The following is a 20,067-nucleotide window of genomic DNA, read 5'->3' as shown; positions in this document are numbered from 1 at the left end:
GGGCATCCGGACAACTTACTCTTCAGTGTTGCATTGCTGTCGCTGGGCAGCAGCTCTCGGACCAACTGCCCATCATCCTTATCTTTGTCCAGCCACCTGGTGGGCAAATGAGGGGCTGTTAGCTCTTTGAGAGGGGCAGGCAGACAACCAACCATCACACAGTTTGTGCAGAGTCGCCAGGGAGACCAGCACTTGGGATTCAAGCAAAGGAAAATTGTTCCACTAGAGCACAGAACAGAGGATCCCAACCCAGTCTGGGGAGGGAGGACTGCCCTGAGGAGGTGATGTTTGGCTGAGATTGGAAGGGTGACAAGGAGTTAACTAGGGGCAGGGGAGGCGTATTCTGGAAGGAACAATGTAGGCTGGGGTAAGTTGGCCAAACGCCAGTGTGGATGGACTGCAGTGAGTAAAGGGTAGGTGCTGGCAGATGAGCCCGGAGAGGTAGAAGGATCACTCGATGTAGGACCTTGGCCATCATGGTAAACAAGCTTGTCCTAAACACCACGAACACCTGGGACATCGTTATCATCAAAACAACCACCTTTTCCCCAAAAGCCCACCTTGTGAGGGCACTGAGCTAAGCGCCCTGGGGTGGGGAGAACACAGAGGAGATACACTAAGATAAATGAGACACGGCCCAGCCCTTAGAGGGCCTACGGTCTGGCTAAGAAGACAGGATAGACTGACCAGGGCACTGAAGACCAAGATGGGGATGGATGTTAGACCAGAGTAGGTGCAACAGGAATTTAGAGAAAGGAGAAAGGGTTGTGGTGAAGGGGCTTTGATCTGAATCCTCAAGGATGCGTGAGATTTGCCAACACGGAGGAGCTGGCGTGGACCCTGCAGGGCTGCAGTTGGATAGCTGACTAATCAATCTGCTGTAGTGGGCCATGGACCCAGCTCTCTGCTGGTCATCCCCCAGCAAAGACACTGGACGAATTCACCTGAAAAGCACCGTTCCCAGTGAGCTCAGAGACCCAGTCTGAGAAATCAATCATACAAGCACAAGTTGTCTCAGCCCCCGTACTCAAGATGGTCTATGATATGGGGTGATGAGTGGAAGAAACACCCTTGTTGCTCTCCAGGGCAATGAGGAAACCAAGATACTTGCATCTTGACCAACTGTCTCCCCATTTGCCTATGCCTTGGTGCTTATTTTTGCAGCCCATTCCTGTTATACTTTTGAGAGGGGGGCAATTCCAAGGCCATAGGAGTATCTAAGGGAGCCCAGGCACTGCCTCCTCACCTGCCCTCTTGATACGGAGCTCAGGTTGCACCGAACCACAGTTCTCAGGGTCAATGTACTGCCCCCTCCCAGGGGTCAATGCAGGCAGTACTGTGGTTGCCCCATGCCTTCCCTCCCTCCCTCCCTCCCTCCCTCCCTCCCTCCCTCCCTCCCTCCCTCCCTCCCTCCCTCCCTCCCTCCCCAAGCACATTATCTTATATTCCCACGGACCTTGCTGTCAGCTGGTTGTTAGCTAGCATTAAAATGTTAGCTGACAACCAAGTTGATACACTTCCCATGGGTTTTGGTGCTGTGAATCTAGAACATCAAAAAACATTTGCTATTCTAAGACATGAAGATCTAGTTGGGGAATTCTAGGCATTGATGACAGCACCAAAGGGAAAGGGAGAGATATTTGGGAGCAGGAGACTGCTGGCAAGAGCCCCTCAAATCAACCCATTAGGAGCCTCCCCCTCTGTCTCTGCTGCTGAAGTCATGCTGGCATCTCCCACACACATGGAGACTGCAGAGAAGGGTGGAAAGCAGCCCTGGCCACGCATTCCGAGGGACAGAAAGGATGGAAAATCAACCAGCCCTCAGCCATAGGAACATCCCACCTCTCTCCATTCTCTCCACCACCTATCCATCCCCAGGCCATCCCCAGCTGTCAAAGGAAACCATGACTTGTCATTTCAGTTTCCACCTCAATACTTGCAGGATACTAATATATATTCCCACATGTAGCCTTTTCTTTCAGCTTCGAACACTTCAGCCTGGTTTCAGAGTCAACTGTTGCTAAATGGACAAGCCAGTCGCTGGTGGTTTTGTGACTCTCCCTGGGCTCACAAGAATGTGCCAGTATGCATGTGTCTGCAGTCACACACACAAATGCACACACAACACACACCTGCCATAGCTAAAACACTCCCTGATCCTGGCAGGGAGATTTCGGTAAATTGGCCTGGTTTGTTTCCCTCTCCCAGGCAGTTAAAATAATAGCTCAGGTAAAAAAGAAGCAATGTGTGAGCGCAGGCTCTTCAAAGTTCTCCTGGGTCCTGAGTCAGCAAATGCCATCACCACATGCCCCAGCAAGATATAAGAATCCATTTTTTAAAAGGTGCATGGAGTATTTCGGGGAAGGGAGAGCTCTGGGGTGTTTGGGGGGCCTCAGCTCGTGTTCTGCCCTGCAGTCAACATCATCGGCATCACCGGCAGCAGACTTGGGTCCTTTCAAAGTGCAACCCCATTTCACCCTCACCATCACCATAACACACATGCTGGTTGAGAAGGCACAGAATACCAGAGAAGTTAAGACATTTTCCCAAAGACACACAGCAGGTAGGCGGCTGGACTCCTGGTCCTAAGCTCCCCCTGCACCATGCATGTGGCAGCGTGGACACTACAATTTCACCCCTCATCCCCTTCCCAGGTTCCCCCTCCTCTTCCTGACCTATCCCAGGGCTTAATCCTCACCATGTCCTTTATCTACATTCTTCCTAAAGGATCTCACCCATTTCTCTGGCTTTAAATTTCATCTCTAAGCTCTCATTTCTTGAATTTATTTCTCAAGGCCGACTACCTACTCACCTCACAGGCCTCTCAAACCTAACACACCTCAACTAGACCTCAAGAGTCCAGGCCAGCCCCGCCTCTCGACCCTTCCTGTCCAGGCTTCCCTTTCCAGGAAAGAGCACTACATCTACCCACTTACCAAAGGCAGGCGCCTGGGCCCTCCGATTCCCCTCTCTCCCATTAGCAAGTCCTATGAACCCTACCTCTAGATTCCATCTTTGGTGTAGCTCTTTCCCCACCTTCACTGCCACCAACAAGGGCCAAGCTGCCATGGTATGGGTTGAATTGTGTCCCCCCAGCAAATAAATTAAAATCTTAACCTCTAGCATTTTAGAATGTGATAGTATTTGGAATTAGTGTCTTTACAGAGGGAATCAAGTTAAAATGAGGTACTTAGGTAGGACCCTAACCTAAAATGACTGGTGTCCTTATAAAAAGGAGAAATTTGGACAGAGAGACAGATGTGTACAGAGGGAAGACAATGTGAAGAGACACAGGGAAAAGGTGGCCATCTACAAGCCAAGGAACACCTGTGGCTACCAGAAGCTAGGAGAGAGGTCCAGAGCAGAACCTGCTCAGAGCTCCTTCAGATAGAGCATGGCCCTGCCAACACCTTGATTTTGGGCTTCTTGCTTCCAGAACTGTGAGACAACAATTCCGTTCTTTAAGCCTCAACTTGTGGTATGTTGTTGCTGCAGCTCTAGCAAAATAGTACAGATCATTATGGACCCCTCAGAAGCTCCTAGCAGTCTCCCTATTTCCTCGCTGGACCCACTACAGCCTGTCCTCCACCCAGAAACCAGAGGGAACTTCCCAAAATGGTACATCCCCACCAAGCCCTGCCTGACACTGGCCTCTGTCCACCTCTGACCTCACCTGGAGGCCCTTTCCTTTGTCCACCTGCTTTGGTCTGACTGGAGTTCTAGAACCCTCAAGCTCTTTCCTCTGACACTCTTCTTTTTGTCCCTCAGGAAGTCAGCCTAGATGTCCCCTCTGCAGACAGACCTCACCCACCATCTCCACCTCTAACCCACCCTGTCTCAGTGTGGCCACTCTCACCAGGCTCCGCCACCATTGTGCACTGCCCTCATCCCATTTCTCAGTTTGTAATTATGGTGTTTTTAAAATTCAACTGTTTAGTTTATGTTTTAGGCTAGAAACTTTATGAGAACAGGAAGCAGGTGTATAGTAAGTGCTTAAGAAATATCTTTTTAGTGGATGGAAATAAAGCAATGAATGCAGCTCCATCCAGCATCCCAGCCAGGCAGCGTCCAGGTCCAGGAGGGGGCAGACTAGTCAGTGATTGATCCAAGGAGAGACCAAACTCTCCTACCCCACCCTTCTCCTCTTGCTTTCTCCTTGTGTCAGGGCACCCCTCAACTCCCCCTTCAGCCCCGTGCCAAATGCCACTCCTCCGGCCTAGATGGCCCACTCTCCCTTCTCCTCACCTTCCATCCACACTCTGGTCTTCCTTTCAGGCCCAGGTCCAGTTTTACCTCTTCCTGGAAGCCTTCCCTGGTCTCCCCAACCCTAACTCTGAGCCTCTTTCTATTAGTTCCCCTTATTTGGAACCGCGTGCATCATTACTTATCTAGTCAATGTAATCCCTTGTGATATTAAGAGTGGTTAAACTTAAAAGACTTTAGAGACCTTTGTGATGGACACAAAAGTTTCACATGGGATCATCAATGGCCCTCCCTGGCATGGAAACTGCTCTTCTTGGGCTCACAGGGTGGTAAGCAATTCAGCTGTGGCAAATGTGTGTCTGACTACATGTGTGTGCACCTGAGCGCATTTGTGTACGTGGATGGAGAAAGAGTAATGTATTCATGGCTGGGCTGTCTTAGCACAGCCACGGTCAGGAAGCCTGGGCCAGCCCTAATGAAGTGAGCTTGGACACACAGCACCTCATCCACCGGTGCAGGACCAGCCTGGACCTGGAATTTGCAGAGACTAGCACTCCTGAGCCTCAAATTAAGCACATTGCGTACACCTCCCAGACGCTGCTACAGGTGAATGTGGGGGGCCAACTTGACAGCACACAAAACCACGAATATTGCTCCTCATTTTTAAAGTATCTCTATGAGCTCTGGCTGGGGTGGCACAGTGGTAAGAGCATTGGCTTACGCACTAGAGAGTCAGGTGTTCGATTCCTGGACAAGGGCATGTACCTTGGGTTCCAGGTTTGATCCCTGCCCCCAGTCGGGGTGCCTGTGGGAGGCAACCAATCGATGTGTCTCTCTCACATTGATGTTTCTCTCTCTCCCCCCTTCCCCCTCCCTTCCACTTTCTCTAAAAGGCAGTGGAAAAAATATCTTCACTCTTTGGGTGAGCATTAAAAAATGATTAAAAAATATTAAAATAATTAAATTAAATTAATCTCTATCAGGAACTTCTAGAAGTCAGGAGGAGCCCAAACTGGCTATGAAAAAAAAATCCAAATACTTGAGGAATAAGAAAAGAAACTTTACCTCACTAGTAAGCTGGGGAAAGGTAATGAAAACAGAGTAAGGTGTCTTAAAAGATACTAACAGGGAAGAGATGTGGTTGGAAGTCTATATAAGTAGAAAACACCTTTGACTCAGAAGTCTGATTCAGAGTGTTACTCTCTGAGGTAACTCTCAGTTAAATTCTGAAATTGTCACATTTCATCATGAAAAAATGCTGACATTTTGGAACTTAAATACACACAGTGGCACCACACAGGGACACTGCTCTGTCATCACCTGTGTGTGTGTGGGGGGGGGTCTAGCACCACCAGCAGGGCCATCTCTCTTCTGCACCAACTACATCCCTAAGCCACTATTTTGCTCCCTGGTCCTGGTCGTAGGGCTAGGTTTTCCCAAAACTAGGGCCCATAACCTAAGCTGGGAAATTAAAAGCAGGCAGGACTCGCGTACCTGAGACATGGGAACTCCACGTTGTCACTCTCAGGCTGTCCCTCCTCTCTCACCAGCACCCGATCCAGGAACCAGCCACTGCCCCCACCTTTACCGTTGTGTCTGATTCTCACCCGCCTCACCTTCCGCATGGTGACGGACTCAATGGTGAACTCATCGGCCTTCAAAGAGGGAGGAGAGCGAAGCCAGTGAAACAGTGGCTCCCCTGGGACCCAAACGCCAAGGGAAGAAACAGGCCCAGAAATCAGCAAAGCCAGAGCCCCAGTTTCTCCCACTGGAATATCATTCGATGTCAAGTTCAACAACTGAGATTTGTATTTTTTGGATAAAAGATGACTCTTCCCTAAGATCCCCTAAGAGGCAGATCCCCCTGGAGGAAGAACACGTTAAGCTGTCAGAAGGCACTAACCATTTATTATGAATTGATTCCTTGGCTAATCTCCTCAGACTCCCTGCTATAGGAGGATACTGATCCCCTTTCGAGAAGGGGAGTGATTAGAATTGAGTGGGGAGGGGGACCGGTGGTCTTGTGTATTTTACAAGCTTTGCCTGCCGGTGAGGCAGCAGAAAGGCAGTAGGAGCTAGAGAGGTGCCAAGTCTACATGAGCATACCTGAGGGCCTCCAGGGACAGGAACATGGAGGGCAGGGTTAATGGACAAAGGGGTCAGGAGATACAGAAGGAAAGAATATAAAAGTGTGGAGAGAGACCTACACCCACATTCCAGGCCTTGCCCTGTCCTTGCCAAGAAAAGAGCATCAGAGGAAGGAGAGGACAGGCCTGCAAATCCCCTTCACCTGGCACGCAACCTGAGCCTCATGCAACAACTCCTTACTGTGCACCTACTATGTGTTCTGGGCCAGGTCTGCTGGCAGGGCAGGGCAGTGCATCTGTCATCCCTAATCCTCACAACAGCCAGCCACAGGCAGGTATCTCTTCTCACATTTTAGAAATGAGGAAACTGAGGCTCAGAAGAATGGAATGATTGGCCACAGGCTGGCTTTGCCCCCAGATCTTCCTGCCCCCTTACCTCCCGCGGCCTCCCAGTAAACCCATTTAATAGTTAAGAAAACAAAGGGGACTGCCCAGTATATTTGGAACGAGGCAGGAGCAGAATCCTGTTCTTCCACCCTACGTATAGTGTCTTTCCTGGTTTCTTTTTCAAAAAGGAAACAAAAAAGGTGCTCCCAGTGGCCATGCCTCGTGGAGGGTGCAAAGTTCCTGCATTGGCCCTCAGATGCCCCAGCTTTCCGCTAGCCTGTGTCCGCCAGTCCACAGGCGAGGTGCCCGGCTTCCTTCCCTGCCTGCTCACCCCTGAGGAAAGACAGATGTTGTTCCTACCTCCCCAGTGTCCTTCTGCTCTGCCCTCTTCCCAGAGCTCAGGGGTGGGGAGGGGACCACGACCCCACCAGGGTGGCTCTCCAGCTCCCAGCTGGATAGTCCTAGGAGCCCAGTGGGTGTCAGGCATGTTAGTTCCCACTCCCCTCACCCAGAGCAAGCCTCTTTGATGGCTCAGTTCCAGTTGTCAGCTCTGCTCAACAGAGCAGTGAAGAGCAGGGCTCAGGAATGGGGTGGGGTTGGGGGTGGGGGGTGGCTCATTGCTGTAACTTACATTGCCTTTCTGAAACATGTCGTCGTTATTCTTGCAGTTGTATAGCAGCCGCTCCCCTGTGTCCCCCACATCACCATAAAGGCAGAGGTAGACGCTGGCATCTGTTCCCGCGCCTGGAAACTCCCCCGTGCAGACAGTCACACGGTACCGGGCCACTGGCAGGCAGAGAGAGGGCACCACTGTCTGACAGCCCCTGTTCCCCAGCACTGGCCCTGCTGCTCCCCACCTCTAAGCCTGGCCTCCCCCAGCTCTCATCTGGGCTCACTTGCTTCTTCCCCAGCTATCAAATCCCATCTCCTACACCCAAGTCCCTGCATATCTGCAAATCCTTGTCCTAGACAGACAGGAGATTCCCAATTCTAGTCCATCATCAGAATCCCCTGGGAAACTTATACAAATTCAGATTCCCGAGCCCCACTCCAGACCTCCCAAGTCTTAGTTTCCAGAGGTGGGAACCCCTAAAACTGCATTGTTTACAAGCTCCCCCAGGGGACTGGAGTTGTCAGTGTTTGGGGACCACAGGTCTAATTCAGACATTTTGGCATTTGATTCCATCCAGCTCAGTAGACCTTTTTGCCTTAGGTTTCTCTCCAATTTGTGTGTGTCCTGTCTTCCCAAGTAAGATATCTTTACTCTGTGAACCAGAACTGAGCCTCCGCTTCTCTTAAGAACTCTCCAGTGCTAAGGACATGTCAGGAAGACAAGCAGAGAGAAGAGGCACAAAATGCAGCCACCATGGGGATGGGCGGCAGTTTCTTCCTATGTTGAAAATGTACCGCGAAGGAGGTGGACCCGCATCTTTGCACATCCCAGCCTTATCTTTCACCTAAAATAATCTGTTTGCTGAAGCCTAGTAGGTGGGAGTCGCCGTAATAAGTACAGAAATTCAGCAGTGAGCAAGACAGACAGACTCCTCTCCCATGGAGCTTCCACGAGAGTGGAAGAGTGGAGAGGAGGGATGGACAGGAAAATCGGAAACGAATTATGAGCGGGGAAATGTCTGGGTTACATCTGTGGAGTGATGACAGAGTGCAACAGAAGTGGGGAGTGCGGCGAGGGGGGAAGGTGATTGAGAGGTGCAGAGAAGCTTGGTAAAGGAAATAAAGTTTGAACTGGTAATGTTTCGATGGTAATGACAGGAGTCAGCTGCGGGGAGCTCTGAGGAGAGAGTGCGCGTAGGTGCGAAGCCCTGGTGCTGGATGAGCAGTGTGCCCACCAGGAGCAGAGGAAGGGCAGTGCGACTAGAGAAGAGGGAGTGAGAGTGGGCTGAGATGAGGCCCAGAGGCGGACAAGGGCCGGACGTGTGATGTGGGACAGGTCAAGGTAAGAAGTATGGCTTCCTTGTTTTTTTTGGTTTTGTTTTGCTTTTTTCATGCAACAGGAAGCCATTAGAGGGGTTTAAGCAAGGCAGTGTCTGATCTATGTTTTAAAGAGCATTCTGGCTGCCATGTGGAAAGCTGATTGTAGGGCAAGAAGGAGTGAATCGGAGAGGCCAGTTAGCGGAATAGTTACAGTAGTCTAGAAAGGAGAGGAGGGTGCCTAGGACTAGGGATGTGGTGAAGGTGGAGATAGATTAGACATGCATTTTTGAGATAGAAGCAACAGTACTTGGTGATGGATTGGACAGGTGACTGAGGGAAAGAGCAGAATCAAGGATGATTCCTAGGTTTTTGGTTTGGGCAAAAAGTTAAACAAAAAGTTACCTTGGAGCCAGCAATTCCACTTCTAGGTATATACCCAAGAGAACCGGAAACATATGTCCACACAAAAATGTGTGCTCAATGTTCATAGCAGCATTATTCATAATAGTCAGAAAGTGGAAATAACCCAAATGTCCACCAACAGTGGTATATCCATACAATGAAATATTATTCAACAATAAAACAACGAAACACTGACCTATGCTACAATGTTAATGAACCTTGAAAACACGCCAAGTGAAAGAAACCAGACACAAAAGGTTACATATTGTCTGATTCCATTTATATAAAATGTCCAGAATAGACAAACCTATAGAGACAAAAAATAGATTGTCGGCTGTCAGAGACTGAGGAGTGAGGTGGGAGATGGGTGTGACTGCTAATGGAATAGGGTACCTTTTGGGGGCAATGAAAACATTCTGAAATCTGATAGTGCTGATGGGTGCATGATTTTATCAATATACTAAAAGCCACTGAATTGTATACTTAAATGGGAGGATTGCATTGTACATAAATTGCAACTCAATAAAGCTGTAGTTTTTTGAAAATGGACACTACTCATTGATGATCCATCGAAATGAAGATGGAGTACAGCCAGAAAAAGACAAATCAGCAGGAAGTTTAATTCAATGTACAAATGAGGTGTGTGTTTTTCCCCCCAGTAGTACATGTACTTTTATTTGGAGATACAAAGACAGCTGAAAAGAAATTTGACCATTAAACATGTGGGTCTATGAAGATACAGTGTCTATAGCAAAAGTACTTGTTAGAAGGAAAGGCAAAGAATGACAGTAAGAGGAATGAATGGCATTAACTGGAGTGAAACATCGGAGCACAGAAGGGAAAAGAGAACATCAGCCTCGCTTCCATCTTAATTTTGATGAAAGTCGGTTTTGCCTTTTTAGCTGGAACTTTTGAGCAATTTCCAGAAGCAAACTGATGAGGGAATGGAGAAATCCCTTTGCCTATGAATTCCAGCCCTCCTCATTTAGAACTCTAAGGTTCGTTCAGTTGGATGTTCTCAGGGGTCCCAATCCTCTCTAGGGGTCCCTCCCAGCCCACAAGCCACTGAGATCCTAAGCTCCTTACTGGCAAGAAGTCTGTGGACAATTAAAAATTATATTGGCCTAGCCGGTGTGGCTCAGTGGTTGAGCATCAGCCCATGCACCAAGAGGTCACTGGTTTGATTCCTGGTTGGGGCACATGCCTGGGTTTAGGGCTCAATCACCAGTAGGGGGCATGCAGGAGGCAGCCGATATATGTTTCTCTCTCGTTGATGTTTCCATCTCTCTCTCCCACTCCCTTCCTCTCTCTCTAAAAACCAATAAAAACATATTTTTTAAAAATTATATTGCTAACCATCAGTAGTAAAAGGCTTTAAAGTACCAGACTCTTGTACTTTAATTTAAAAATTACAGCTCAGCCTGATTAACAAGAAACTATGACTTGCAGCACTCCAGTCCAGCTGTCTCTTGCCCACTCATCAGTGCTATGTAATCACTTCTGCTAGATACGCACAGGCGAGAGCTGATCTCATTGATTTTACCATCTCACATAGCCCCTGAGGGACCGGCAAGGAGGAAATAAATCATGAGCCTGTGCATGTTTTGTCCATGTCTCCCTGTCTGCGTTCATCAGTTCAGAGCTCCTTGGTTCTCAGACTCAGCATTAATTGTTTTTCTGACTGGCCCTTATTTTTTAAGTAAACTAGGAACACACAATTTCAAACTTAGAGAATTGGTTTTAAATTGGTTTTTACTCATGTTACATGAGTGTGAGACTCCACTTAAGGGATTCCCAGGAAGCCCTGCACCTTATTCCTTATACCCTGGTATCAACTGGGGAAGTGGCATGTTGCCACCAGCTCTACTTACTGTTACAAAGAAGCATCCAGACCAAGGAAGGAGATCTGAGTTCCTGTAGAGGTAAGTGGGGACAGGGGTGTGTTCCAAACAGAGAAATTTATGTGGATCAGAAAGAGCAGTTGAGAGAAAGAAATCCAAGTTGGTATGGGCTCCAAAGTACTGCTAAGCACCCTCGAAGGCAACCGGCACATGGTCAAACCCCTACCCAATGAAGACCTAGCTCAGATGCCACTTCATCTTCCAAGCTCTCCCAACTTCCAGACCAGGAAGCTATCTCACCACTGTGTTTCCACAGCATTCACTCACCAAGTCCTACCAAATAGTTCTTTTCTTTTCTTTTTAATATATCTTTATTGATTTCAGAGAGAGGAAGGGAGAGGGAGAGAGAGAGATAGAAACATCAATGATGAGAGAGTCATTGATCGGCTGCCTCCTGCACACCCCTAACTGGGGATCGAGCCTGCAACCCGGTCATGTGCCCTGGTCAGGAATCAAACCGTGATCTCCTGTATCCTAGGCCGATGCTCAACTGCTGAGCCACACGCAGCCAGGCTACCAAATAGTTCTTGAATTTATCTTCTCTCTAGTCTATCTGATCCCTGCCCAATTTCAGAACCTCTTTTTTTCCCCCCTGGATGACTGTTTATAGGTTTGCCCCTAAAACCCATCTTCCACACACCCACAGGCGGGTCAGCTCCTGGCAGATGAGGAGCAATGTGGGGAATAAGGGGCTGGAAAGAGTTCAAGGGTGATATGTAGTGTCACCAAGGTCATGGGAGGGCTGGGAGGGCAGGATCTTGGGTCAGAGGCAGGGTCATGGAGTTCAGAGAAGGTACAGCTTTGTGGGGTGATCCTGAGTGAGGCAGTGGGAAGTGGCTGGTTCGGTGGGAGGTGGAGATGAACCCCATAGGTAAGGACCAGGATACAGATGAAAGAAGCAGGAAAAAGGCTCTGAAGTTTTGATATGCATATAAATTACTTGGTATGCTTGATTAAAAACATAGATTACCAGGTATAACCCTTGGAGAGTCTAATCAGCAAATCTGGAGTTGGGCCTAGGAATCTTCATTTTAGCAAACACTCTAGGCAATTTTGATATATGGTGGGTCCCTGACCACACTTTGAGAGATAATATCTGTTATAGGCTGGCTGAATTGTGTTCCCCTTCAAACTCATGTTGAAGTCCTAACCCCCAGTACCTCAGAATGTGACTGTGTTTGGAAGGTAGGGCCTTTAAAGGATAATTAAAGTAAAATAAAGTGATATGCGTGGGTCCTAAATTCATGACAGTTGGTTAGAAGGGTTTAGAAAGTGGTTAGGTTCCAAGACTCCCTCCCCATTGTTTATATCTGTGGGCTCAATTCTGACACAGAAAGGGGACAGATCAAGTAAGAGCAGATGCACTTTTGACTTGGTGGACTACGTATTACATAAAGTCCCAATTTGGGGCAGAATCATGTTATTTACGCAGAGATAATTGCCTTGTTTCTAAGAAAATACTACTGAAAGAGAACAGGCAAGGTAAAGTCACTAACCCAGGAGGGCAAGAGACCTTGTTCTTTGTCCAACTCCATCTCTAACTAACTGAGAATCTGGGACAAGAATTTCCTTATCTGCATCAGGCTATTTTAAGGGCCCTTGAGCACAAATATTCTATAGCTATATGTTTTAATTAAAAATAAAGAGGAACCATAAAGTAGTGCTAACTGCGAGCATTGCCTAATTAGATAAACAGACTGGTTGATCTCTTTTTAGATATTTGTTGCTTGGGATTTCTGTTATTGAGTATTTAACTCTGTTCAAATCATTTCACCAAATATATACAGAGTTTCTACTGATGTGTAAACACCTAAGTGACACCATGGAAATATTTATAAGAGCTACTAGAACTATGAGTGACATCATTGTCTATATATTCTTAACTCCATAAATTTGCAATGTTATTTTACTACTAAACAAATTCAGAACTACCATGAGGATAACAAACAAGTTAATTATATTAAGTGCCAATTCTGATCAATTGCTAATGTCTGCTTGGTGTGCTCTTTGAGGGCTATGAAGCTCATTTCAGACTCAATGGCAGAGAATGCTGCGATCACTCAGTAATGTCTGCCAAGAAAAAGGACAGGACATGTGCTGTGTATTTGCCAACACTCTGTTACTATAACCTAGAAGCAAAATGATCTCCCTTTACCTCTTTGAATGTGGATACTGAACTACAGATTAACAGCTTTGTCCCTCTCCTACTGGCCTTAAATAGAAATAGAGGACCCATCAGGAGCAGCCAAGCATTGCTACCAGATCCAGCCTTCTATTTCGGGGAACATCTCAGGCATAATTTGAAGAGGATGTTTCCTTTATTTCAGGGATGCTCTAGAGAAATACCGTTCAGTGCAGATTCTTCTCATTCCCTCATAACTATGCGAAGGCCCACGAATCTCCCTTCCATCCCTCACATCCATCACAATAGAGCTCTGGCATCATGCTTTGGAGATGGCTCCTTCAAGATGGTCTTGAGGCTGGACTCTAAGGCCACCCTGGCACTCACAGCAAGCCTGATGATCACAGTGGCCAAGACTATCAGCTCACTGGCCAGACCCCCATTGGCGCACCAAGTAGGTGTTCTGCTGCCTCCCCCAGGATGGAGAGTTGGTAAGCACTTACTGCCCATTATCCTCCGCACTGTTGGACCCTCTGCAGTTATCTCCCTCACGATCTCATTGTCATCCTCAAAGGCATCCAGCCAGCGATTGCAGTTGAAGTTATATTTGTCCTTGGTCAGAGTGTTCATCAAGGTCATCTGGAATGAAGTCCTGGGATGAGCAAGTGGGTGTACCAAAGATATTCATCCATGCCCTGTGGTCCTCATTCTGCTATCTCAAGGAGGCCAAGGCCATTCCCTAGAGAAGAGTCTTATGGAAGGTAGGTGCCAGACTAATACTTATCCCTCTGGTCCCCTGAGCCTCACATTTGCCTAGCAGTCAGGTGCTGGGGCAGAGTGCAAGTCAAAACTGAACACCTGAGCCTTTTCTTAGTCAACTTTGGAGGTCTCCTCCCCATCAGGAAGTCCCTGTGTCCAGTGTCCAAATTCATGTCTCACTGTAACCCTTTCCCAACCTCACTCCAAACAAATACAAAGCAAACTTATGTGACAGGTTCATCAGAAATGGACCATTCTGGCTTCTCTCCTAACCACCTCCCAACCCCCAAGATGGTGCATCTCACCTTTTCTAAATGCCATCCAGAGCCAGGACTCATCCTATCATGCCATGCCCGAATCTTGTAAAACATCCCGAGATCCGGGAGCTCAAACTACGGTGAGAAATAACAAGGTTTGAGTGAGCATAGCAAGTGAAGTATGTTTATCCTCATAGCTGACCCCCTGCTGGAGGTTGCCTGCTTTGGGCTATTTCTTTAGCAATGAAGATGAGTTTGTTTCAAGCCATCCTCATATACCATATCCTCTTATGCCCTTGTAACCAGTGGCATGTGAGGGCGACTAGCCGGATAGAGCTAGGGTTCAGTCTGAGCTAATGAAATCGAACAAAAATAACTGACCCACAGTAGGTTCCAGACTAAAGAAAATCTTCCAAGCAATAAACTTCCAGGAACAAAATCCAGATGGCAGCCCTGCAAATTAGTACAAGCCCACAGCCGCAGAGCTCTGCTGGGCATTGAAACAGACAAAAAGATCAATATAGCAGTCATGCCCTTTCCCTAGGGGCTTGCAGTCTAGCCAGGAAGACAAATACAGAAAGAGCAATGAACTGAGTGGTATAATAGAGGCACCAGTGGGGTGCTCTGAGAAGAGAGCAGCAAATTACAAATTATTCTTACCTAAAGGTCAGTGCCGCACTTCTGTTGGCAAAACAAGCCTTGCTCTAGTTATATATATATATACCGAAATTTTAAAGCTGAATTTCTTTTAAAATGTTCTAAAATTTACACTTTCCCGTACATTTGCTCTTCACTCTCTAATTCAGTTCAGATCGGGCAGTTTGACACTGTCTTCAGGATCTCTGGGCTACGATGATTCCCCAAGTGGCTGGGCTCCCAGGTGCTCACAGCCATTCCACACTGGCTTCCCCCAGGCTTAGCTCTGGACTGTCTGATTCAGATGAAGGGCCAGAGCTAAACCACGCCCCATTTAATACATTATCTATAGATCAAAGGTGGCCCTCCTTACAGGGACCTTAAGTCTCCATTGTACCTTCTTGTCTTCAAACCTCATGCAACCCTGGCTCAGAAAACCCGAATGGCCAATGCCTCTTATGCCCCTTCTTCCTTCCTCCCTCCCACCCTGTCACACTTCTCTCCTACCCTAAACTTCTCAATTATGCCCGGTCTTAACCACTTGTTGTTGGGGTTCAGGAGAATCTCATCCGTCCGCCCCTTCTTCCCATAAATCTGGATGTAGATGGGAGAGTTGGTACCAGCTTTCTTTAAGTCAGTCGTCCAGACCCACAGGGACCAAGAGAATTCTGCAGAGACAGGTCAAGTTTCACCAAAAACTTTAATAAGTAAAGAGATTTTCATGGTACTGGTGGGGAAGCAGAGCAAATAAAGGTGATCAGGACTGAAGCAAAGAAAGGTGATCAGGTTATACACAGGTGTGTCCCACTCTCAGGAGCCCGTTATAACAAGTGCCAATTTTAGGCAGCCAAGGATTCCTTGCTATTTGAAAGAGGGTGCCAAATGTTTCTTTTAATGGAGAAAGCATGTTCATGTGTTTACATAGGGAGAAGGGTTGAGTCCAACCACCCTGTGTCTGGTGCATTCAGAACGCACTGGGTTGAACCATTTTAGTTTAACATCTAGCCCATCACGGCAGCTAATTCAACTTGGGGACACTGGAGCATAAACCTTGGGGCCAGGTGTGTGGCCTAGACCCTGGAGAACTAAGCTCCCTGGGGGGACCTCTCTCTTCCTTTCCAGAGGAGACTTGAGAAGCAAGAGTGGGTCCCCCTTGAAGCTCTTTCCCAGTGGCCTGACATCCTGGCCTTTCCTGGCCCTGTCTGAGAGGTCACCAGGTTCTGGGCCCCTTCCACCTACTTTTCAGCCTCTTCTTCCTGAGAGACACCATCTCATAGAGCTGCCTCTCAATCAGCCCATCCATCTTCTTCTCGTCCAGCCAGTTGCTGCAAGGGAAGGTCTGCTGGATGCCGGTGAAGGGACACAGAATCACCACCTGGGGGAGCAGACCACAAGCTGGGACACCCTGCAATGCTCAGCAGCCTCCTCAGCCCCACGTTTAGGGTCATCTGCATTAGGGCCCTGAAAGAATGACACTTTCTTCCCATTGCTTGTCTCATTTTAGATCAAGAAATACCTCCTCCAAGAAATCTTCCCAGACAGGTATCACCCGTCCTCCAATTTACCAGCCCAGATTGCAAACGTTTTCCTCTATAGTCAATAACCTCTTCAAACACAGTATTTCTTTATGCGCATTGTAAAATCTCAACCTGAACCAAATTAACTAGGACACTAAATTAATTCCCTATATTTGTCTTGTAAAAAAAGGCCAATCACATGAAAGGTATTTAATATCTGGAATTTAATACAAAAACAAACTGCCCTTTTCTGGACTTGAGCCTCACCCAACCTTCTCTCTTAAACCTCTCCATCTGAACCTGAGTCCCAAACTCATGGGTTAGAACATGGAAGTCTGTCTAGCCCAGGCCACTCATATTATAGATGTCCCAAGGAAAGTTCCTGGAACACCATAAAATCTTCTCTCGACATCCACTTAGACAAAATTCATAATAGTGTATGATTTTTTGGGAGAGAGAGAATTATATGACTGAGGAAGGACACAGAGGAGTTTCAAGAGCATTGGGAATATTCTATTTCTTAAGTCCAGTGGTAGACAAAATTGACTTTTGTTCTTTTTATAATTCTCTGTATTGTATCTCACTTTTGTTATGTATATTCTTTAAACCATAAGTAACCACAATACAAATATATATTTAAAAATACTTGATTGAGAGATTTATAAACTGAAGCAAAATACCACATCAGGAATGAGGAGAGTCTACAACCACCGGCCGAGCACATCTGGATGGCCTGCTCCGTGTCTGGCCCTTGGGTGCACGTACAGAGCAGCCCCCATTCCTGACCACTAGCAAGACAAGGTGGATGGGCATGTTGCCATCCAAAAGGCCCAGTGAAAGGGATTGCCCCGTGCTCAGTGACTGATCCAAAGGAAGTAGGAAGCAGGAAGCGGGTTCGAGTTTGTAGTTAGACGTTCGGGAAGAGAGGGCGCATCCCTTACCTTCTCGCAGTACCAGCCCCTGTTGGAGCCAACGTTGCCGTGCCCGATGGAGACCCGGCTCAGCGGGCTGAGCAGCACAGCCAGCTCGATGTGGAAGATGTCCGTGCGGGCGCGGGCGAACACGCCGCCCTCCAGGAAGATTTTCCCACTGTTCTTATTCCCCTTGGCTCCGTACATGACCAAGTAGATCTTGGATTTGGTCCCAGCCCCCGGTAAATCCCCAGTGAAGATGGTGACAATGTAGGAGACAGCTGGTGTGGAAACAAGAGGGGGAAGAAGAGGGTTCAGTGCCAGCTGATGACAACATTGTGCCCACCTTCCCCCTACCTGGCCGCCACCTCCCGGGTCTCCCTGCTCCAAACATCCTCAATTTCCATGTCCCCTTCCCCTAGACGACAGCCTCTTGACCTCACTTTATCTTTTTCAGAGTTTGTGTGTCAGTGCATCTGCCTCTGGGGATAAACGGCAGGTCTTATTACAGGAAGCTGCTGGGCCTAATCACAGGAAGCTAACAAAGGGGAGGAGGAACTTGGCTTAGCTAAGAATAGTACTGATTATTAATGTTAATTATCATGTGCTTATTATTAATAGCTGCCGGATAAACTCTGTTATGTCTAATTTAATTGTAATAGTCAACTCCATTAATAGAGATTTATATTCAGGGCTATCTGATTCATTTAGTTTGCTCTTTGGCTCATAACTTAAAAATATAACTTTGAATAGAGGGCACTAATGTCTTCTTTCACTTGCTGACGTGCTGGCATGAGGGAAGACTGGGGGAGGGAGAGAACACTGTGGGGTGTGGGGCAGTCAGGAGGCACTATGAGGAGATGGAGCTCTGGGGGAGAGCCAGCAAGGGAAGGTGAAACTCTGAGATGTGACAGAGTAAGAGAAAACGCCAAGACAGACAACTGGACAGGAACCTCTGCTAAGGTCTGGCCTCATTCTTTCATTCTGTCCTAGAGTATAAGACAATGGCACATTGGTCCTTGTTCATTCCTCCTACTTACCCCTGGCCCTACCCCACCTCCATCTTCACCTCTGGGCCCCAGAGAAATAAAGATCCCAAACTTCTTTGAGAAGCTAACCACGTGCATAGCACATAGATGCATCATTCATTCACAGTTTTATATCTTCTTTTGGTCAGCAAACATTTACTGAGCACTTATGATATGCCAGGTATTGGGAGAATGTGAGGTGAAAAGGAGAGGCCCCTGCCCTAAATGAGTGGGTCTCCAGCTTATTCTCCAAAACACACAAACTGTGTTCTCACACAAGACATACTCCTGTGGCCTCAGCGCCCAGCAGTTCCCAGTCTCTGGCTGCCATTTCTCCCTTCCCTCTACCACTGGAGGCAAGTAATGGCATCGTGGTGAAATGGGCTATGTTAAATCCATTCTAGGGTGTGTTTTTAGGAAAATAATTTGCAAACTCTAGTTACAAATGACTTGTGCTACACCTAATGAAGGTAAGGCCAGGCCAAGATGCCACAGCACTGGAGCAGAGGAACTCTTGGTGTCCTGAACCATAGCAGCCAGGGTCTGCCCAGAATGCCCGGAACAAGAGAAGGGAGGAATTGTCCTGTCTAGAGGAGGTAGGGGAGGGTTCAGAGGAAGTGACTGCAAGCAGGGATTTGGGAAACATGAAGAAGAGAAATGGCATTACAGGCTGAGAAGAAGGCATGTTCCGAAGTTAGAGAGCAGGAGTCAGGCAAGCAAAGAAGGGAGGGGAGAGAGAAGGCACGTGGGTGGGTGAGGGGGGAATGAGGAGGGGGTATAGGTAAAGGAAAGAGTGAAGGGTGTGTGATGAGGTGGCTGGAGAGGGACAGTGTGTGGAAGTGGTGGGAGATGGCGTTGAAAGATCCTGTTGATATGGTGAGCTGGAGCCAAATTGTGGAATAATTTGTATACTATGCCCCAGAACTGGACATATCCTCTATGCAGTGGAAGCCATGGGAGGTTCTGTAACAGCACATTCTCATATGTGCATTAATTTACATAGGTTTTTCTGGAACTTCCATAAACTTCCATGCTGAGAGTTGCAGGTTTGCCATGGAATTCACACAGCATAGAGATTTAGGAGGCAGGCCTAGTCTAGCTTAGGACCTTGGGCAGGTCTTTTAACTTCTGTGTGACTCAGTTTCCTCATCTGTGAAATGGTAACGATAATAGTTCCTATATTATAGGGCTTCTGTGAGGATTAAAGGAGATGAAATGGGTCAAGTGCCTAGCAGAGGGTTGGCATATAGTAAGTACTCAATATTGGGAGGAGTTAAAATAATGTCCTCATAAATGCCCACATGTATCAGGAGCTCTGGCTTCATTCCACTGATGACTTCTTTTACCCTGGGCAGTTAGTGTCTGCTCAGGGGCATCTCCCCTTCTCCCCTGGCATCAACTGAGCCCCAGACTGCAGCTCAGAGAAACAGAACAAGTTCAAAAGCAGGAGGAATGTTGTCTGAAGACACAGTTGGCTCCCACTTGATTGCAGGCCTCCAGGCCCACAGATAAGAACACTGAGCCTCAGGCGGAAAGTGAAATATTAGCCAGTGGGGCTTCCTCTTTCTTTGGCTCTACCTGTGGTCTCAGCTCCGCCCACTAAGATATTCCTTTGGATTTTGCCATCATCTTCATCCAAGGCCAGCCAGCGGTTCAGAGGAAAGTCATATTTTCTTTTGTTTGCAATATCTTCAATCATAATCTAAGAAAAAGAGAGGAAAGGAATGTTAAGTGTCATTGAGGATGCACCTGGCAAGCCAATTCAAACCCTCCATTCCTTGAGTGTACTCTAAGAATACACTCTCATCTTCTCAGTGGTCCACGGAAAACTCATCACAAGGACACACCTGTTGCCAAGAAAACCTTGCGAAACATTGAGAGTCACACAGGGCTGACTGGCAACTACCCCCTACTTGAATTTCTGA

At 47.5% G+C, this 20,067-nt stretch overlaps 1 protein-coding gene across 3 annotated transcripts in view; it reads right to left on the bottom strand.

The window, feature by feature from the left end:
• Positions 1–20,067, bottom strand: part of LOXHD1 (lipoxygenase homology PLAT domains 1) — a gene marked incomplete at both ends in the record, with an annotated part of 135,828 nt that overhangs the window by 69,333 nt on the left and 46,428 nt on the right. For all 3 annotated transcript variants that reach the window (XM_081150176.1, XM_081150177.1, XM_081150178.1), the window contains 9 exons: positions 20–96; positions 5,698–5,858; positions 7,309–7,463; positions 13,538–13,673; positions 14,099–14,185; positions 15,194–15,354; positions 15,926–16,061; positions 17,145–17,395; positions 19,721–19,844. In XM_081150176.1, the coding sequence (XP_081006302.1) occupies positions 20–96; positions 5,698–5,858; positions 7,309–7,463; positions 13,538–13,673; positions 14,099–14,185; positions 15,194–15,354; positions 15,926–16,061; positions 17,145–17,395; positions 19,721–19,844 (1,288 nt within the window). The remainder of the gene's footprint in view (positions 1–19; positions 97–5,697; positions 5,859–7,308; positions 7,464–13,537; positions 13,674–14,098; positions 14,186–15,193; positions 15,355–15,925; positions 16,062–17,144; positions 17,396–19,720; positions 19,845–20,067) is intronic.

This window comes from Miniopterus schreibersii (assembly GCF_964146895.1).
Source record: "Miniopterus schreibersii genome assembly, chromosome: 10".
NCBI lineage: Eukaryota > Metazoa > Chordata > Mammalia > Chiroptera > Miniopteridae > Miniopterus > Miniopterus schreibersii.
This window is presented reverse-complemented; position numbering and strand designations above follow the sequence as displayed.